General features: G+C 48.0%; 1 protein-coding gene across 1 annotated transcript in view; it reads left to right on the forward strand.

Annotated features, from left to right (window-relative positions):
• The window catches only part of DDR2 (discoidin domain receptor tyrosine kinase 2), a 1,291,881-nt gene that overhangs the window by 1,062,142 nt on the left and 207,537 nt on the right, over positions 1 to 22,202 (forward strand). Inside the window, exon 14 of the mRNA XM_069641352.1 lies at positions 550 to 741. Coding sequence (XP_069497453.1) covers positions 550 to 741 — 192 coding nt within the window. The remainder of the gene's footprint in view (positions 1 to 549; positions 742 to 22,202) is intronic.

Genomic DNA, 22,202 nt, shown 5'->3' on the forward strand with positions numbered 1-22,202 from the left:
AGCCATTGCAGAAGAGGAAATATGCAGATCAAGCTTGGTCCAACCCCAAAAGGGGCAGACCTGCCCAAGCTGCTAGGTCACATCCCTTCTGCACAAGACCACACGCATCCCCAGACATGTTTCTGCCTTGTTGGGCCTCATCAGTGAGGAGTAGCTTGGGTCTCTAGGATCAGCAGGCATTGTACTGGTTGAGACAATGTACTGGTGCTATTGGGCAATGTATGCCAATCTACTTAAAACATTTGGCACACATTTTTAAGGATGTAAATACATTGCATTGTAAGGAACTCTCTAATAACCAATTGTGGACTATGCACAGGCCGAGTCCAGCACATTGGAGTTCATTCCGTGTTCAGCACTTTATAAATGAAGTACAATTGCTCAATAACTTACTTACAGGCTCATTTCTGAACATGGGCATATAACGTTTATACAATTTTCTGGCCTGAGATTTCAAAATATGAGACTTTCACAGACTCGAAAATGATATTAAAATTTGATAGTGTTGAGCGACGTCTCAAACCCATCTTTATTTCTTCCTGCCCATAGAAATGACTTCCTGAAAGAAATTAAGATCATGTCGCGGCTGAAGGACCCAAATATCATCCGCCTGCTAGCTGTCTGCATCAATGATGACCCGCTCTGCATGATCACTGAATATATGGAAAATGGAGACCTAAACCAATTCCTAAGCAGGCATGGCCCACAGGGCGAGCTGACCATTGCCATGCCAACTGTAAGGTAGCTGTTTTGGGCATCTAGACCATTCAGGTGCAAGAAGAAAAGTCTAAGCCTATCCTTCTCTCTGTCTCTCCCACTCACTCTATTTTCCTCTTTCGGTCTCTTCCTCTCTCACTCCCTTTCTTTTTCACCCTTTCTCTTTCTCTCATATGCTGGAATCCTCTCCAAAAAAGACCCATATAACATGCTTTAAATAATGTTAAAATGCTTTTCTCTTTTCTTAGTGTGGGATGTTGCACGGGCAAATCTTGCCATGTTTACTGCTTGTGCGCTGTCTGCTCTCCAGCAGACTCATTACTACCTCTTTCTATATTTGTTAGGCTTTTCAGGTCTCCTTGGTCCAGAAGAATGGCTCCCTTCTTCTGGACTGAGAGTAGAAGTTTGTTCCTAATTATTGGATTCTTCCTGGGGGAATGGCCCCTTTCCCCAGGTCAGCACACAAACGTTCAAAACAGTTTTCCTTGGCAGACACCCAGCCTGTTGTCTAACAGTTCAACACAACCAGGGGGAATGACTCAATTCCCCTGGTCTTGGTTACCAGAATGACTCCCTTCTACTGGTATGTTGGCTTTAGAGTTTGTACAACTTTAGTTACTAGGAGAATGCCTCCCTTCCCCTAGTATCTTGACAGTTCCACACAACCATGAGGAATGACTTCCTTCCCCTGGCCTTCTCTTAGGCTTATTTCATAGTTCACAACAATACAGGGAATGTCGCCCTTCCCCATACCTTCTCTCAGGCTTATTCCACAGTTCACAACACCAGGGGGAATGTCTCCCTTCCCCTGCCCCTCTCTGGCTTGGTAGTTTTGCACAACCAGGGGGAGTGACTCCCTTGCCCTGGTCTTGGGATTGGGTAGCTCTCTGGCTCTTCCTGGGATCGGGCATTAATAATAATCCTTGCGGTAGCACCAGCGTTCCTTCTCCCTTGGCTCATCGGCTGCTCGAGTCTTCAGGCTGCTTCTTGGGATCTCTCCACCACATGTTTCTTCGGGACTGATGGGGAGGTTGCTTCCTGCTCTGACTCCTCTGGATTTACACAGCTGCTCGCCTGCGTCTGCCGCTCTGCCTGGTTCTTTTCTGGACACAATTCAAAACTCTCAGGTTTGTCGCAGGCTGAAGATACCAAATCCTTCTTCGGTTTCCCTTTTGTTATGCACGCTCCACCCTTGCGCAATGTCCACACCTGTAGTACTGGCTGTCATGTCAGTTCTTCAGTTCTTATTCCTCCTATGGGCCACCTCGTCCCAGTACTTGGGTTAGACAAACCCTTAGGGCTCTCAATGATATTCTTCGTTCCAGTACTTCTGGCTAGGTTAATCTCACAGATGTTACAGTAGTATGGGTCTAGCCTCTCTATGGGAGTCTGTGGTGGAAGAGGGGTCTAAGGACAGTGATCGAAGAGGGCGGGAGCGTTTGGGTTTACGGTTGGGTTGACTTTTAAAATAAAAGTGTAGGAAGAAGTTGAAACTTGCACTTCATTGCACTGCAGTGGCATTCTGTTAAACAGAAGATGTGTATGGGGGTTTGGATTGCGCCTTGGGGGGGCGTGGCATTGGGGTTTGTGGGGACAGGGCAGCAGGGAACATAGTTGTACTACTTATTTTTGTACACTTTGACCACTGACTAAGGACTGTAGGGGTGTATAAAACATGGGTAGAGGGAGGGTATGCCGTTTGCTCCCGAGATGTTCTCCCTTGTCCCCAGAGTGGAGGTCTCCTCCCATGAGATCCTCAAGCTGAGCACCATCCGCAGGGGGACTGTCGGGTAGCGGCCTCACGACCGTGGCCTCATGGGAAGGATCTCCCTGTCGGGGAGAAGTGACGGCATCCCGGGATTCGCCACACAGTCCACGACCCTAGGCCTAAAACACACCCCAGTGGGAAAGTTTGTATCTTCTTGTTTTTGGGAAGTCCCTATGCTTTAATTCCCCAATTTACTGTGGTCACAGAATATCCCCAGCTTGTAATGAAAATCCTCTCTGTTATACACTCGTGAGCACAACACTATCCAAGGAAAAGGTGCATTCTTGAGTAACTAGATTATTGCAAGGCCATCCAGGAAGACCTACAAAATCAAGTTGTAATACCTTTTATTGGACTTACTGAAAATATTATCTGCCTCATCACGAGCTTTGTGGATACCCTTAAATGCGGGCGGATACCCTTAAATGTGGCGTTAACGCTATTACCGCCGCATTTAAGGGTCTGCCAAATCCCGGGTTTGGCAGGATTAACCCCAGCTCTGAGCTGGGGGCAAATCCGCCACGATTTTGCTGATTTTCGCTGTTATTACCACTGTGCTAATACCACTGGCGGTTATAGCACCGAAAATTCCCCATTGGGCCCAATGGGGAATTCCTAAATGGGCCCAATGGGGAATGGGAACTTACTGTTCCACCAAACCCGTGATTCGGCACTATTAGCGCGGGGGAGTTGCCAGTAATGGTAATATCCCTGGCAGTAATACCGTTGGGGATACCGCCCAACTCGTGATGAGGCCCATCTGTGTTAGCTTTCAAAGTCCCATGGTCCTTGTCAGCAGAAGATTGTTGCAGCCAATAAGTAGCAAAAAATTATAATAAAAATAATTACTTTACTTTATGCTCTGTTGGGTAAAACAGGAGTATGTCTGGAATTCAGGCCTGAGAGGGCCAGTGTATCTACAAAGGCATACATCTGGCAAGAAAGCATGGTACACATTGAAACGGATTTACAAATCTAGTAGTGCTAGAGAACCACACTACAAGAAGTCACACTGTAGTCATAAAACAACGGTTGCATTGTATTGGATTGTATTAATCATTTATATAGGGCCCTTTCCACATTTGTATGGCCTTAATGCACTTTGTGGTTGGAACGCCCTCAGTGACCACAGTCCATATGTAGGAAGTTCTAAGAGTTTAAATTAAAAGATACTTGTGCGCACTTTTTGCCAGGTTAAGACTTAGGTGGGCTGGCCAGGCTCCTATAAGCAGCCAGAGGTCAGGCATGTGGGTGGGTGGCGCTGCTGTTGGTGGTTAAGGATAGAGTGCGTGTGCTGAAGATTTGATGTGTGCCCAGCTGAACCAAATTCTATTGGTTGTTGCTGTATACTAATGGCAGAGGTGTTGAGGTACGTCAGGGGTTTCAGTGTGGACGGCTATGTGTGCTGCTAGATCGGAATACCATAGCCATTGATGCATTCTAGGGAGCATGGGTGAGTGGATGTGCCTGTGGCCTGTGTCCAAAGACGTGGTGTAAGGCTTGGATGGAGTTCGACTGCAGTGTTCTTTTTCTTTATTGAATGCTATTGTTTGGTATCGCTATTTGCGGTCTCCCCGAAATGAAAGTCTGAGCAGTGGGAGAAGGGCCCAAAGGGATGAGGCGGCGGGATGTGAGGTCAGAACAATAATTTATTACGTGTGCTTCTGCGAACACTGCTGATGTCAGTGGGGTATTGGTGGGTAGGAGTGATGTTGTGTTTGGGGAGGATGTGTTTGTCATGGTGTGCCGCAGCGAATACTGCCAGCATCCGTAGGGTATTGGTGGGTAGGTTATGAACAGTAGTGTCCCATAGTTCTTGGTTAGAGGTGGTACTGACAGATTGTATTCTAGCACTGTTAGCACTGTTGAGGTGATTGCCTTGGCATTCCTGGGCTCAAAGTTGGACTTTGTGTTTCATAAAACCTATATCTATGTTTCTGTTTTGTAGATTGTGCATCTGCAATTACTTGAGCAGCCACGTTCTTTTGTTTGTGGTATTTGAGGGAACAACTTTCAATGACATAACTGATAGATTCTAGAGTTTGTTTCCATCCTGTGAGAAGTGGTTACTAACTGTTGTTTCTGCTTTGTGTTGCGAGATCATATATCTGTGAAGATTCATTCTTCCTTGCAGCTTCTGGCATGTCTCACCAACGTACTTTGCATTTCTTGAATTATATGAGGCATAAAAGATTGGATGATGTGCAGTTATGCCCTTTTTATCTGTATTGTTTGGGTTGGTGGGTTTGTTATGGAGGAGTCAGTTAAGATGTATTGGCAGAAGGTTTTCCATCTCCTAACATTGCATGGGTATGTTCTGGGTCTTATTTGTTCTGATCTAGTGGATATGCAGATCTTGTCCAGGACTTTGACAGATGTTTTGGTTGCTTGTATGCAATTATGGGGTTTTCATGAAAATATCCCATCTCTCCATCCCTGCTGAAGTGTGGTTGTAGGTCCTAAACAATTCTACTCAATTGTGTAAGTTCTGGGTGATAAGTGATCACTGAAGGCATTTGTACTGCAATGACTCTGTTTCTCTATCATAGCAGGTTGTATCTGGGTATTTCCAGGATGCAATCAAATTCTCAGAGATTTCCATGCTCAGTTTTGGAAGAAGGCTGCACGGAGTGTGGCGACTTGATTGTCCCCGTATCTTCATGTTGAAGCATATACTTTGGTACTGGCTGGCTTGGTAGAAGAAAAAAGACTGCTTTGTGTCGCTTCGATGCAAACTTGTTCAGTGAAGGTATTAGGTTCTGTCTGTGGTTGTAATGTATGCAGCTGTTTCTATATGGCCTTTCCTTCAAAAAGAGATAGTCACGTGCATGAAGTGCATGCTTGGAGTATTCCGGGGTGAACGTAATGCAGTAATGGAAGCCATTTAGTGATTCATGGGATCGAATAAAACAACCTTTGCCTTCTGTCAAAAACAAAAAAATGCCATGCATTTATAGCATGGATAGCTCTATGTAGTGTGTGGATCACTGTTTAAGGGGTGGTGTGGACCTACCCCGTACCCGAACAGCACCATGTGTCATTCCTTGTAATTCGTGGAGTTTCCTGTTATTCCAAATGAATAGGGTAATCATCATTTTTTTGTAGTTCATTTTGAGCACTGACAAATCCTGGGTATTCGTCCCTTCTCCCCTAGGTGGAGCCACCCCCTTTGAGGGTAGATAGGTGAGCGGGCTAAACACAACCCTCCATAGGGGTTTGGGAAAACAGTACTTCACTGGGAATTACTCCCCTCCAGGGGACAAGGACTCCCATTCCCATGGGGAACTCTGTGTACCCCAGATACTATCTACCTACATGGGAGTCAGTATTACTGATAATACATCTATGTGTGTGGCTCAGGATAATACGGACACGGCCGTCTGTGCTTGAATCAAGATAATGATTAACTTTATTCCTGTTCGACAACCTGTGGTGAACATTACACCCTCTCTCCTTACAGGAGCTAGAATAAAGGGACAACAACCCTTGAGTGCAGGTGTAGAAACCACAAGCAGTGGCGAGGCTCCGACATGAGTATGTCAGCAAGGGGCCAAGCTGCACTGCACAGCGGAGCTGGCTGTGGTGTAGAGAGAGGCGAAACCACGCTGAGGATGTGGTGGGCCTGGTGCCTGTGAACTAACACCAAAACCAGCAACTGAGGGAGGAGTGAATCATCCGTTCCCAATGAGAGAGCAGAAGGGCAAGAAAAAGCCACACCGATCGGAGTATGAAGACCGCTTGTATCCAGTCTAGAAGACCCGCAGGCGGGTACAAGCTCTGCTGCTGCCAAAGAGACACACCCTAACTGAAACAGACCCTGAAAGTACAGACCCTGAAAGTACCGGAAGGTATGCGGGTTGGCCATGTTGAGGGGGAACAGAGAGCTAAAATCCTCTACTCCCAACGAGAGAGCAGAAGGGCGAGAGAATGCCGCAATGAGTGGAGTCCTCAGATCACTTGTATCAGGTCTGGAAGACTGGCTGGTGGGAGGAGCACTGGCGAAGAGGCACACCCTCGCTGGAACGGTCCCTGCAACACTCAAGGTATGAGGGTTGCCCAGGTCGAGGGGGAAGGGAGAGCACTATGTGAAGTACAGGGTCATAGAGGCCCCAAGAGAAATAGAAAACAACTGTATGGGAGAAAGAGAATGGTTACTAGAGCCCAATAGACTCAAGGAGAATAAACCTCCCGAAGGGTCACAAAACCTCATAAGGGGTGAGAGAACCCCAAGTAGAAGAAAGGGGTTACAGATTTTCCACAGAACTAAGTGAAGTAGTGGAACAAAGAAACCCAAGGGAGCCGAGAGGCCTAATAAAGAAATCAAAAGGCCTGAATGGGAGAAATAGAAGGGTTACAGAAGCACAAGAAACCTTAGGCGGATAAACCTTCAGAAGGGTCACAAAAACCCACAAGACATGAGAGAAACACAAGTAAAAGAGAGGGGTTACAGATACCCCAGAGAGCTAAGTGAAGTGTTGGGACAAAGAAACCCAAAACAATCAGAGAGGCCAATAAATAAAGCGAAGAACAGAAGGGTCATACAAACCCATAAGAGCTGAGAGAGCCACAAGTGGAAGAGAGGGGTTTACAGAAACCCCAGAGAGTTAAGTGATGCACTGGAACAAAGACACTGAAGGGAACCAGAGAGGTCCAATAAAGAGAGCCAAGAAAAGACACGTGTGGACCCTGGAGGCACCCGAAACCTGAGTCTAGTGGGAGAGACCAACACAAGTGGTGAAGAGGGATCAGGGAAACATCCCTCCATCTAAGGCAATTGGGACATTTTGGTTAAATTGAAGAATCCTGAAACCAGGAGAGATTCCTGGGACCCCAGGAAATATTCTAGCATCCAACGCTGAGTGCAGAGCACTCCACCTACATGTATTTTATTGTTGTCGAACTGGTAAGGCCAGATTAGTGGATACGTTTGTATGGACGACTATTCTTCTTTTGACTATTGATGAGACTTTAGTTTAGTTTGATAGTAAGGGAACTCCCCTTTCACAATAGGATTAGTGAGGCATTTTCCTTTGAAGTTGAATAAAGATACTGGAAAAGTATGTCCTCTGATCCGAGTCCTTCTTCCGGCTTGCCACAGCACATAGTCAAGTTGTTTTGCCAGAATGTATTTGTTCTCATTCTCTTAAAGTAACATTGGTGTATGAGATGGTTCCTCATTTTTCTCAGCTGCTTTCCTGCATGCCTGCTCAACATACACTGTGTTGTGAGTACTCCTCAGTGGGTTTAAGATCAATAGACCTTTTGCTATTAAATTCAGTTTTTTTCACAAAAAGTCAGTAAGCAAAGGTCACTGACCAGATGGGCTTCCTTTCACCTCATTTGGTACATGTGCTTCTATTTGAGATGATTTTGATATCCATTGTGATATGCAAAGGAAATTTGACCCTATGTTAATACAGTTTCAAAATCAAACAAAAAAAAGTTTTGATATCTTTCATTGGATTAACTGAAAATATTATGCTGCAATGCATTCGCTCTCAAAGACCCACTTCATCATCAGGTGGTGGTCTCAGATATAATGAGTAGCAAAGAAACGCACACTCGGCATTTCTTCCTCATAGGAAAAAATGGTTCTTCTGTAACTAAACCCCCAGAAGACGCAATTGGAAAAGCAGAATATGTTTATATGGACAGCTAATTCAATAGTACCCCAAAGAAAAGCAAGGCATGCACACCTGCCCTCATGCACCCCTCTCACTCTCCACGGAGCGAAGGAGTACTGTTGAAGCACTTTATTTGGCATCTAGAGCACTTTTGGTCATCAGGTCTCATCTATAGATACCAACTATTCTCTCACAAAATTCCAACATAAGGGATCCACTACACACTCAATTCAAAGTGGCAATTCTGAATTGCCCCACTTTGAAGGTAGACTGCCATAAACTAAAGACTATTTTATCTGTACCTATACCAGAGGAAGGCAACTTGAAGCTCTCCAGATGTTTTGGTCTTTGACTCTCAGGATTGCTCACCATTGATTATAATGGCTAGTGCTGACTGGAGTCATAGGCCAATAATTCTGGAGAGCCACACATTGCCTGCCCCCTGATGTGTAATGACTACAAATGACTCTTTTTTTGTGAGTTAAGTATTACAAATATAGTGTTGGGAGGAACTCCCAGGTGTGCCATAGGGACAATGGAAGATCATGGACTCGGAGGGCCCAATACCCTCCCCCAGGATACTAGGAGGACTCAGTCGACGGCAAGTTGAAACTGCAGTTTATTACAGACAAAACCAACAGGGATAAGTACAGTAACAGAGAATATTCATGCACATCCTGCTCTTCCTCGCAGGCCAATTTTACCCTCAGATGGCATCAGCACTTTGTCACAACCTTGGCCCTTCTCCAGAAAACCTATCGGGCCCAGTGATTGGGTATTGAGTATTCTATAACCTATACAAGCCTCTATAGATGTTATTCTACTGGCCCTTGCATGTCAGGTGGCTGGCTTGTTCCATCCCCAATTTACCAACTATAACATTGTTGTGGACTTATCATTGGTTCTTGTACGTTGCTACCCACCCCTAGGGTACTGAACTGTGATTGGCTAGAGCGGACATCCCCAGGCCTGGGACCCAAAAAGGTTCTCAGCTCACTGTGTACCTCTTCAAGGTGATGAGAACGATTATGTGTCTGTATTGTAATTTGTGTATACCACCTTTGCCTTATTAGAGTGCTATCCTGTCCGGCGCAACACTTGTTGCATGCTGTTGCATACTTGTTGCGGTCTGTGTCCGGCAGCCTGGGACATGCTCTCCTTTCCCACTGCTGATCGCTGTTCATTGTCTGCTTCTGCCGGGTCACATGTTCAGAGACCACAAATTTGAGCTTTGCAGCTCTGAATTATGAGGATTTATTTGTATTTTTTGCAGATGGTCCGTTTGTCATCTGGGGATTGGAATGTCATCCGTATCTCTTGACCTTGGCTGCGGGTCCTGTCTCACACGTATTGCTCTCTGTCCAGCCTGAATCAGCTCAGCTTGTCTCTTGCTCAGAGGCCTGAGGCGTGCTGTACTTTTCCTAACCCTTATAATGTGTTTCTACAGTGCCCATGCTATACTATATTCTCCATAGGTTAGTCACACTTGGCTCTGTCAGATCCCATAGATTCTCCTGCATTTCCATAGGGTCACTCGCATGTAAGCATCTGCAAGCTTTGCACAGGATCTCTTGCGCCTCGCAATTTATGCCTTGCTGCATTTGTCTAATGGCAAAAATAATAAAAGCAATGACAGTATGTATATGTATCTGTCCTCTAACTATAGAACTGTACGCTAGTGTTCTTCATGTATTTGAGTGTGTGTTTGTGTCCTGAAGTGCGGATGGCACGTATGCTTCATGTCTAATGCTGCTATGTCGTGGTGTCTCTAACAATGTCAGCAGCATGGCTTCTTGGTGTTTAGTCCAAGCTGTCCATACAGGTGTCTCTGATCATGGCCTGTGGCTCTTTATTCACGCATGGATAGATCTGTATGTCCCTTGGTCGGTATGGCTGGCTGAGGGGATATCTCTCAACGTAGTTGTCCATTAGGAATTCGTCCAAAATAGAATCAATGATTGCAGTGTTTCCTGGCCTTCTTTCGTGTCATGAATTTAGTAGGAGAGGGGGGTGATGGCATAATCCCAAACCCCTCTTCAGTTCCCCCCTCTGGTTGACCTGTCGACCACATCCTTATACGACAGTCCTTTTGCTCTTGGCTGCCATATCTTCGTTATTCCTCCGAGGTGCCCATAGTAGTTTGTGTGATCATCATAAGACCAGTTCATTTAACAGCACACTCCTTTCGGGTTACACCAAACCCCCTTTCCTTCATAGTACTGTTACGCTCACCTGGTATCCACAGGGACGCCACCCAGCCGGGTTACTCGCTGGTATGCTTCTCAGCTTTGCCCTGATGTGGTCTGCGGGGAAGGTTCTGCCTTGTGGTAGAATTAGGCGTGCTCCCCGTCCTGCCTTCTTTGCAGGGGCGCGTTTTCTTTCATGGGCGAGTGCGGTCCAGTTACTTCACTGACGCCGGCCCGTTTGATATTGTTCAGGTAGGTCTTATTGCTGTTCTTTAGTTTTGTTGCTATCCTGCATGCCTTTCTTTGTTTAAAATGTCTCTTTTTTCTCCCTTTAGGTATGCGGAGCTTCAGCGTGGCGAACTGACTTGGTTGAGCCCTGCTGGTAAATGATGGCGCATTAAGAGCGCTAAAATGCGCTATAATGCGGTAAGTGATGCGCTGCGAAATCTTGCCTTTGCTAACCTGTGTTTTCCTTCCTTGTAGGTCGCGGTGTTCTTCAGCGCGGGTGGAATGTCCGGAGTGGTGCCAGCCGAGAGGCGACCAGCCAGGTAAACCTTTTGAGCACTTCGTAATTTGTAAATGTCTCTACTGCTTTCTTTAATGTTGCCTCTATCTTCCTCTTTCAAGCCGTTCTGTCTGGGAGGCGTGCAGATTCGAGGAAGCTGTTCTCAGTAGCTGCGAGTGTTTAAAGATGAAGACTGCAGGTAAGATGCTGCTGCTAATGATGTTCCTTTTGTCTCCTTGCAGGTTCTGCTTCTCTGAGGTTTGAGGGAATAGCTGGACACGGTGAGCGTCACGTTACAAGCTGCAAAGTAACGCAAAGCGTGTTGTCTTGCTCGGGTGTGGTTTAAATAGCCCCAACAAAATAGTCCAAGTAAAGTAGTCCCTAGGCTACCACACCCAAAACACTAGACCGCATAGCTTGGTTCTTAAGAATCAAGCTATGTGGATGCCTCCATGTTGGCTGACAATACAATAAAGTAGTTCCCAAGCACATTGTTTTTCATGGTGTATGAGCCTGGCGCCATAGGCGCCAGGACTGGCCCCATGGGGGCTTTTGTAGAGGATGGCAGGCTCTAGAGGCCCAAGGTGCTGACTTCACCTGGGCAATGGGTTTGCCGGAGGGGGTTTTGGGCGAGGGTCGTGACAGGTACTTTTCATTGAATGGGTTGTCCAACTTCATTGCTCCAAGTGGGAACAGTTTGCATTGCGCAATCCTCTCCTTTATTTTGTTCCTTTCTGCCACAATCCCGTCCTTTGCTCCTCCTATATTAACATCAACGAGGACCTGCATTCCTATTGCTTCCTCTTCTGTTTTCTTGCACTTTTCCAAACAGATTTTGATCCCACACATCGAAGTCGCTGCTAGTATTGATGCGCCCATTATCACCTTTAGTCCATCTGACAGCCCTGACTGCATCCAAAATCAAATGTATGCTATCCAGCTCTGGTCCTTTCCAGCTCCCCTTGCTTCTTCTTCCATTTTGACATGCATCTGTGATAGCTGGAGTACCGCTTCTGACAGTGTACCATTGTCCTCGTCATTGGCAGATATGAACATGCAACAGGAACTCCCAATTTTTCGCAAACTCCTCCTTCCATAGCCGTGAGCAGATCCAGAACTGAGTGCCACCAACCTTACTGCTCGGAGCTCTTCTTTTATTGCGTTGAACCCATTCACTGTGGAGTTTATTGTTACCATCAGCTCCCAATGGGTAATTTGTAACCATTTAGCATTTGTGTACCTCTGTACGGATGGTATTGGTGACGCAAAGAACATCTTTGTCCTGCTGAATAATCTGTGTTCTGCTGGCACTTCATCTAGTGCTGTTTCTGATGCTTCTGGGAAGTAATTTCCTCCTCTCTTTACTCTGCTTAATCCTATTGGCTTCTCTGCCTTGGCTGTTGGTACCGCTTCGATCAACCTCTTCTTTCTTTTGTTATTGTGCCATCTTCGGGAACTCATCAAGTTTCACATCCTTCTTTGGCACGGCCAACTAAGGCATGTTGATGTGTACCAAAGAGCACACTCCTCCCCAGTCGGGTGGCAGCTTCTTGTATGCCTTCGATCCGCAAGCCCAGTAGTGATCCATCAGTAGTGCTGCTCCTGCATTAATAGGTGTATGTTTCTCAATGCTCCTGCATCCGACATTCTGGCCAACTTCACCTTCACCATTATTCTGATAACACAGTGCAGGTGTCTTCAGGGGTATAATCAACATCATGCCAGCTTCATTCTCCACCCATGTCAGTAGCTTTGCACTTGCCTCCCATTCCTTCAGGCACTTGTTGTTTTCTTCCTGTACCTTTTTCACTGGTGATTGTGCTATTGTCAGTGCTTTGCTTCCCACCACTCCATCCTTCCATCCATCTTCTGTGTATACTTAGCCATACACAAGTATCTGTGATCTTTCCCAGCAGCCAGGCTCTCATCCTGTCTTCTTCACTCTTGTCCATGGGCATGATAGTTCCTTCCGTGTGATGATCTTTGTTTCTCCTTTATCAGGCCATAGGTTATGTACTGTATAGCTTCATCTAGCTGCCAATAATTGTTTATCATATCTAAAGTCTTTATGTAATTGTCCTCATAGGGGAATGTTGCTTTGGACATCCACCATAGTGTTGCTGTCTTCCCCTGCAACCTTCCTCGAGTTGTCACCATCGAGAGGTTCATTAAGCATTGGGCTCTTACTGTGGGTATTTCAGTTGCTATGAACATTCTGGAGGCACTCATGGCATAGGGGATTAAGGAGCAGACATAACAGCTCTCCCCAGTAGTTTCCTTACCTACTTTGGTCATGTGGTTGTACCACATGTTATTAGACTCTCAAGCAGTGTCGGTGAGATACATGTCTACCCCTCTCATGTCTGTGTCAACACTGCACTTACCTCATCCTTACCTTATCAGCATTGTTCTGGCCACCTGACATGGTCGTTCCACCAGCTAGGGTTGAGGGAATGTATAGTGGAGGGTACAGCGTTAGCACTAGCAACGCATGTAATTTTCCAAAATACGAGCACAATAACATTGTTAGGAATAAGTAAGACCAACAGATCCATTACATTTTTTAATATGTCATTCATTTTCATGTAAGTTGCTTGATCCTTGCAGCTTGGAGATATAGTTGCCCGCCTGAAATGTGCGAAGAAATCTGTTATTTGGTTAGTATTGTAAATGCTCTTTAGCCCTGCGGACCAAGTAATCTCTTATGGCGAATGCAAACACTTCTTCCCACACGTATCTTACTGATGGGTCTCTCAGTGTGGCAAGAATAGGGGGATTGACATGCTGAAGCTGTGGGTATGTTTGGGCCAAATACTCTATAAAGGCAAGATAGTATACTGCAGGGATCAAGCTTGAAATCTGCTGGGTCTTCTCACAATATGGACAAATTGGTTTGAGAAAATATCTAGGTGATGGGCAGAGGGCAACATGGACAATCATCAACAATTACATCAGCTTTCACGTTGATTATGTGCAGAAAAGAAAAATAACTAACAGACAGTGTGACCTAATGTCCACAAGGAGTCCAGTCTCTACTTCTGCTGCTCACGAGCGTGTGGCCATTGGATGTCCTCCTCTCTGTCGTGTAAGTTCAGAACACACTTGTAGCTCTCCTAGTTGCTGAACGTTGGCCCTTTCGATCAAGTGGATCTTGTTGCCTGGCAAGGCCGCCGCTTTGTAGGGCTTGATGACAGCCAAGTGGTTCCAGACCTGCTTTCCCTCAAGTTTGACTTTCTCACAGACGTGCAGACTTGTGAACTTAGGTGCATTCCAGCGCCTGATTTCATTTCTGAGGACAATGTCCCCCACATTCGCAGAGTTTTTAGGACCAGCTCACTTCGCTGTCTTCTGGGCCTCCCCAGTTACGTTGTATCTGGTGAGAGATAAAAGAAGCACTAGCCATCAAAGAAGTAATGTATTCATGCATCTGCTGTCCTAACACTTCTGCACTATTCTCACAGTGTTTCAGTGCTCTTGTGGGAGGAGCCAGTGGGAGATGCATGTGCCGTCCCGTCACCACCTCATTGGGCGTCAAATGGTGGTTGGACCCATGCATATTGCGCAATGCAAACAAGGTGAGCCGTAAGCAGCAAGGCCAATTCTTTTTTGTGCTCTGCTGTGTTTTGGCTATGCACTCCTTCAGTAGGCCGTTCAGGCATTCACACATCCCATTTGCTTGCAGGTGGTATGCACAGGCAAACTTGTGTTGAATGCCCAGCAGCGCTGTGATGTGCTGGAACATTTCGTTGTCGAAGTGAAGGTCATTGTCAGACTGCAGGCCCTCACACGTGCCCCATCTTGGGAACACTTTCCTGACCAGGAACTTAGCCGCTCTAGGGGCGTCAGCATGCAAACAGGGGCCTTCCTCAATCCACCTGCAGAATGGGCATACAACCATTATTATGTAGCGTTATCCTTGGCAAAATTGGATCATGTCTACATAATCCACATTTAAATGCTGGAAGGGGCCTACTGGTCTCAGTTTGGCCCCTCTCACAACTCTCTGGGTGTGCCCTGCTGTAAACTGCTGGCAAGTCATAAAATTGCTCAGAAAGTCAGCCATGTGTTTTGCCAAATTAATACAGAACCATGTTTCTCCAATGCGTGTAGAAATGACCGCCTACCCCGTGTGTGTTGGATAGTGCAATTGTGTCAATGCAGTGCTCAATAATGCTAGTGGCATCAACACTTTCCCTCTGTTATCCTGCCACCATGGGGCATCTGTCGGAGACATTGTGCATCCCCTCCTGGTCCATAATTCCTTCTCTTGCCTGGGTGCAGCTCCCTGCAATTCCATAATATGTGCTTCTAGTAGTATATTGTACCCTTCCTTAAGTACCATCTTCCTGGTGCACTCTCACACATTTGGAGCTCCTTCTAGTTCCCATGGCTCCCCGAAATATGCTGCGCACTTTGCCTCAAAGTCTGCTGCTTCATTCCCCCCTTGAGATGGGATCTTCCCCTTTAGTGTGTGCTTGGCTCATCACTATTGCTATCCTTTTGGGCCAAGCAATGACTTCAATCAGTCTGCCCAATAGAAGTGCATGCTGTACTGAAGTCCCATCTGCCCTCCTGAGTCCTCTCCTGAGCCATTGTGACAGTCCAGGGTGTACTGTCGACATCACATAGGCGGAGTCAGAATACACTGTCACCTCCTTCTCTGCGCTATGTTCTAGTACTAGTATTAGGTCCACTAGTTCTGCTGCTTGTGCTGAGTAATGGGATGGCAGTCGCGCACTGGCTACTACTTCACTTGTCCCGTCTACTTTCAGTCTTAATGCTGCAGTTCCTGTATGTCTGTCCCCATCTGTCTGATCAATTGTCAAAGACCCGTCAATGTAGACCACGTCTTCCCCCTCAAGTGCATCTCCTCTACCTTGCGAGTGTCACTGTACAGTCGTGTGTGTAGTCTCCTACCTATAGGACATCTACTACAAATATTGGTTCCTTCACCAGGCGCTGCTGCAGGTGAGCCACGTTGCCTGAGACCCTCCTGGGACTTTATTTCAACTGTTTTGGGTGGTTTGCTGGGCCCCCTCCCCCTCTGTTCACTCTGTCTGTTCCCCGGCTTCCTTGTTTCCTTCTCTGTCATGGTCATGAAGTCAGGGGCACAGGCATGCAGGGGTTGCATCCACAGGAGACCTGGGTGGACACTATCCTGGTGCTTTTGGCACCAGGCTCATGAACAAAAGTAAACAAGAAAATCAATTTAACACCAAAAGCTTTTATTATGGACATAGCACTTCAGATGCATTAACCTTGAACATTCCAGCCATTAAGCAGGATGCCTTAACCTTGAACATTAAGCAGCCCCAAGTGTATTCTTGGGTGTGGCTGCTAACGGATTGCCTTTGCACATGCTCACTCTCTAGGCATGGCAGGATGTCGCTGGTAAGCCGCTCCTAATGGGTGTGCCTACGATCTCAGCTATATAAGCTACCTCGATCCTCAAGACAGACGCTTAACGTTATTCTGCACTTGCAAGCAGCGTAATGCTCATTGTCGCCTGAGGTCAGACTTACCTTTGAAGATCCTGCTTCTTGGACACCCTGCTTCCTGCGAGCATACTTACCAACTGGGGGAAGCTGTTCTTACCTGTACATCTCTTCGGCGAACCAAGTATTCATCTTTACACTTTCCGGAACACCGAAATCTTCCTCCTGGCACCGCAGCATGACACGCTCCATCGTCGACAGCAGCGCCTGCAAGGAAAAACAGAAGACAAGGTTAGACATCGAAAAAACTGTCAGTTTAAGGTTGCGCTTCGCCATACTTCGTGCTTTTCCTTAAACCATCACTTACCTGCTGTCGAACATTGCGGTAGCATCCATCTTCCATCCGGCTGCGTCTCGCATCTCACAGCTGCATTGAGGCCGCATTTCCATCTAAGGGAAGAAAACAGAAGAGAGACATATTTGCGGGCATAAATAGGAGCAACATATAAAGACATTAAACATAACGAACAGCATCACAAGAGCGCAAGAAAGACTTACCAATCATAAGGAGAAGCATAGTTGCAGCTGGACTGGACTAATCCTTATCAGGGATCAGTGAAGGAACTAGATCCTATTCGACGCGCCCCTGCCTCGAGTAGCAGGATGGAGAGCTTATCTTCGATAATTCACAGGTGACCTTTATGGGCCGGCGTATGCTCACAGAAACCGTACTTTGGGGTGAAGGGTTCGAGAGGTACAACAATCAGAGATTGGCTCACTCACACACTCTTATCTCCATGCAGGAGCAGTATCGCCACGTACCACCACTCACTGCTTTTCTACTAGGGAGAGGCCTGAAGGGGGTGATTCCAGTTCAGGGAGGGCTGTAACCATGCCCCAATGCCTCAGCAGAGACCAGGTGAGCGTAACATTCTATCTCCCTTCTCCCTCCTCCCAGCCTGCCCTCGACCCTGATTGGCTGATTCAACCTGGCCTCGGTGGTCTTGATGCCCGCAATGCTCCCTGCATGCTTCTTTCACCAGGCGCTGCTGTAGGTGAGCCACGTTGCCTGAGACCCTCCCGGGCCTATGTTTCAATTGTTTTTGCTGGTTTTCTGGGCCCTCTGCCCCTCTGTTCACACCGTTTGTTCCCCGGCATCCTTGTTTCCTTCTCCCTCCCTCCTCCCGCCACCCAGACTGCCCCTGACCTGATTGGCTGATTCAGCCTGGCCTCGGTGGTCTAGCTGCCCACACTGCTCCCCGTGCTCTTTCTTCACCAGGCACTGCTGCAGGTGAGCCACGTTGCCTGAGACCCTCCTGGGCCTTTGTTTAATTGTTTTTGGTGGTTTTCTGGGCCCCCTGCCCCTCTGTTCACTCAGTTTGTTCCCCAGCTTCCCTGTTTCCGTCTCCCTCCCTCCTGCCGCCTCCTAAGCTGCCCCTGATTGGCTGATTCAACCTGACCTCGGTGGTCTAGCTGCCCGCACTGCTCCCCGCGTGCTTCCTTCACCAGGCGCTGCTGCAGATGAGCCATGTTTCCTGAGACCCTCCTGGGCCTTTGTTTCAATTGTTTTTAGTGGATTTCTGGGCCCCATGCCCCTCTGTTTATTCCCCGGCTTCCCTGTTTCCTTCTCACTCCCTCCTCCCAGCCCACCCCTGACCCTGATTGGCTGAGTCAACCTGGCCTCGGTGGTAGAGCTGTCCACACTGCTCCCAGCATGCTTGTCACGACCCTCGCCCAAAACCCCCTGTGGCAAACCCATTGGCCAGGTGGAGTCAGGACTCGGCCTCTAGAGCCTGGCATCCTCTTCAAAAGCCCTCATGGGCCATAGGCGCCAGGCTCATACACCATGAAAAACAATGCGCTTGGGAACTACTTTATTGTATTGTCAGCCAACATAGAGGCATCCACATAGCTTGGTTGCTAGGAACCAAGCTATGCGGTTTAGTGTTTTGGGTTTGGTAGCCTAGGGACTACTTTTACCTGTACTATTTTGTTGGGGCTATTTAAACCACACCCCGAGCAAGACAACACGCTTTGCGTTATTTTGCAGCTTGCAACGTGACACTCACTGTGTCCAGCTATTCCCTCGAACCTCGGAGTAGCAGAACCTGCAAGGAGACAAAAGGAACATCATTAGCAGCAGCATCTTACCTGCAGTCTTCATCTTTAAACACTTGCAGCTACTGAGAACAGCTTCCTCGAATCTGCACGCCTCCCGGACAGAACGACCTGAAAGAGGAAGATAGAGGCAACATTAAAGAAAGCAGTAGAGACATTTACAAATTACGAACTGCTCAAAAGGCTTACCTGGCTGGTCGCCTCTCAGCTGGCACCACTCCGGACATTCCACTCGTGCTGAAGTACACTGCGACCTACAATGAAGGAAAACACAGGTTAGCAAAGGCAAGACTTCGCAGCGCTGAGCATAGCGCTTACTTACCTCATCATAGCGCTCTTAATGCACCATCATTTACCAGCGGGGCTCAACCAAGCCAGTTCGCCGCGCTGAAGCTCTGCATACATAAGGGAGAAAAAAGAGACATTTTAAACAAAGAAAGGCATGCAGGAAAGCAACAAAACTAAAGAACAGCAATAAGACCTACCTGAACAATATCAAACGTGCCGGCGTCAGTGAAGTAACTGGACCACACTCGCCCATGAAAGACAACGTGTCCCTGCAAAGAAGGCAGGATGCAGAGCACGACTAATTCAACCACAAGGTGAGGAGAGGGCGCCAGAGGGACTGAAATCATATGGGGGTGGAGGGAGGATACTTACCCTAGTCGGTCAGTCTTGAACACAGTCCTCCTGTATTTTCAGGCAAGACCTTCCCCACAGACCACATCAGGGCAAAGCTGAGAAGCATACCAGCGAGTAACCCGGCTGGGTGGCGTCCCTGTGGATACCAGGTGAGCGTAACAACGCTTCCTTCACCAGGCGCTGCTGCAGGTAAGCCACGTTGCCTGAGACCCTCCTGGGCCTTTCTTTCAATAGTTTTTGGTGGTTTTCTGGGCCCCCTGCTGCTCTGTTCACTCTGTTTGTTCCCCGGCTTCCATGCTTCCTTCTCACTCCCTCCTCCCGCCTTCCAGCCCGCCCCGACTCTGATTGGCTGATTCAACCTGGCCTTGGTGGTCCAGCTGCCTGCACTGCTCCCCACACGCTTCCTTCACCACGCGCTGCTGCAGGTGAGCCACGTTGCCTGAGACCCTCCTGGGCCTTTGTTTCAATTGTTTTTGGTGGTTTTCTGGGCCCCATGCCCCTCTGTTCACTCTGTTTGTTCACCGGCTTCCATGTTTCCTTATCCCTCCTCCCTCCTCCTAGCCTGCCCATGACTCTGATTGGCTGATTCAACCTGGCCTTGGTGGTCTAGCTGCCCGCACTGCTCCCTAAGCGCTTCCTTCATCAGGCGCTGCTGCAGGTGAGCCATGTTGCCTGAAACTGTCCTGGGCCTTTGTTTCAATTGTTTTTGGTGGTCTGTTAACTCTGTTTGTTCCCCGGATTCCCTGTTTCATTTTCCCTTCCTCCTCCTGCCTCCCAGCCCACCCCTGACCCTGTTAGGTCCACCCCTGGTCTTCACCGACCCTCCCAGGTCAGCCCTCTGCCCAGCAGCCTCTGTGGTTAAGGGCCCCTAGACAAAGGGCGGCTCCCACAGAGGCGTTTCCTGCTAGTGTCTGCAGGTATCAGCAGGGGAAGCCAGTTGCCAACCGTCAACCAACAGCTACTAAGGAAGGTTGGATTGGCCCAGGTTAGGACTAGAAACCTCTCTCTACACTGAATACCCTGCCACCTTAGGTGTGTTTTCCCTGGTATTTCAAATTTCATTGTGAAAGAAACCTAGGCCTTTCTTCCCACTATACACGACCCTCATACCCAGGTGTGTTTTTCCCCGGTATTTAAAATTGCATTGTTAAAGTAGTGCCGTTGTCGGCTTTGCCTTCTTAGCAAAGCATTCATCTAGCAATCTGAGCGCCTGTCGTCTTGTCCACTTTTCTACTATTGTCTCGTCTCTCTCTGTCTCGCCTGCTGGCCCCCCTCCCTATGACCTTCCCTAGTGTTCTCCCCACCCCATCCCCCATTCTTCTTCTCTCCTCACCCTACCTACTCTATGGTGCTTTCTGTTTCTCCTATCTTTTCTAACTGCTTCTCTGTCGACTATCCTACTCTCCTCACTAATCTGGTAGGAATAAGTTTAAAAAGGCCCTCCTGGTCTCCAGCCCAGGCCTCCCTATCGCTAACACCTATGCCAGCGCCTCCTCCAGACAAGCCCTCACCAACATCCTTTTTGTCGTACCCTCGCCAGACCTATGGACTCTTTATATGGTCTCTGTGCTTTATCCTTTCTCTTCTCCCATTAATGGTGGCACCCGGTGGGAGACCCTCCTGCCCTCCTTCCACTCCTTTAAGGTCATTATTAATGTCTACCTGAATGGCGCTGTCTTGGTCCAAGGCCCTCAGGCCAACCTTCTCCTCTTTGATAGACGCTTCCCGCGCCTCATCAATTTCCTTTCTTCTCCAGCTGTCCCCTCTCTTCCCTCCATGGCTTCCTTGCCTCCCCCTACTGCCTCCTGACCCCTCTGCTCCCCCTCTGGCTTCTTCTACACCTCCGTAGGGCGTACCTCTGATTTGTACCCCTCCACAAAAGTCTTTCAATGACGGCAACCTTCCCCATTTTCGCAATCTCAATACTCGCTCTGCTGTAAAGCACTCTTCTGAGATTTGCCGCCTCCTGGAAGAACTTGACCTTGATGTTCTCTGTCTCACGAGACATGGATCATGGCCAGCTCTGTCACGAGCTTCAACACTCTCCTTCCTGATGGCTACAAGATCCTCTCCGCGCCCAGATCCAACTGTTCCGGAGGGGCTGTAGCCCTGATCTTCCCTGAGTAGATCTCTTCCTGTTATTCCCACGCAGGCCTTCTCCTCTTTCGAATGCCTCGTCTGCAGGCTCTCTCTCTCTCTCCTGGCCATTCTCTTTCTGTGGCTACCATCTATCAACCACCTGGTCAGATCTCCTCCTTCCTCTCTGAGTGGGCAGACCTCTCCTCTTCCCTCCTGGTCTTGACCACTCAACTCCTCCTTCTTGGAGACTTTAACATCCACCTGGATGCTTCCTGTCCTTCCTCTGGACTCTTTCTCGACCTCTGCCATTAGCTCTCACTCGTTATTATCACCTCTGGTCCGACTCACTCTGCAGGACACACTCTTGATGTTCTGATCTCTACAGACCTTCCCCTCTCTATCCCTCTCACCACTTCCCTCTCCTGGAGTGATCACTTACTCCTTTCTTCACAGCTCACTCTCTCTACCCCTCAGGCTAAGCCAACTCCAGGACTGCCACCTGCCTTCTTGGTTATCTGACCCATGAAGCGTGTGTCAGTTGAGGCTTTTGCCGCCACTTTCTCACCCCCTCCCCCTTTGGTTGACCCACACCCTGAAATAGCTCTCTCCATGCTCCACTCTGCTATATCTGATACTCTCCATATTCTTGCCCTTGTCATGAGGATCCGCTTGAAGCCCAACGCCAAGTGCAACTCTTGCTACGACTCAGACCTCGCCATCCTTAAACGCAAGTGCAGGGTGGCTGAGAGGAAATTGCGTGCTTCCGGTAAATCTTCTGACAAAGTAGCCTGCCGCCTGCTCCAAAGGCAATACCGGCTCTCTGTCTGCACCAAGAAGAGAGCCCACATCCAAGACTGTGTCACCGCGGCATCTAACAACTCAGCTGAACTCTTTAAAATCTTCAAGGAGCTGGCCAATTCTGCTGCAGTCTCTACCTCTCCTGTCCCCTCCCAGGCCCTCTGCACAGCTCTCGCCTCTCATTTCATCTCTAAAACTTAGGACAATATGTCTTCTCTCTCTCTTCCTCTCCCCCGGCCCCCTCTACTACCTGCTCTTCCTCAGTCTCTTCTTCGGCCACCTCTCCTCCCTTCTTCTCTGCCTTTCCCCTGTTCTTCCCAAACAAGGTTT

This window comes from Ambystoma mexicanum, chromosome 1q (genome assembly GCF_040938575.1).
Source record: "Ambystoma mexicanum isolate Mex_15411 chromosome 1q, UKY_AmexF1_1, whole genome shotgun sequence".
Taxonomy (NCBI): domain Eukaryota; kingdom Metazoa; phylum Chordata; class Amphibia; order Caudata; family Ambystomatidae; genus Ambystoma; species Ambystoma mexicanum.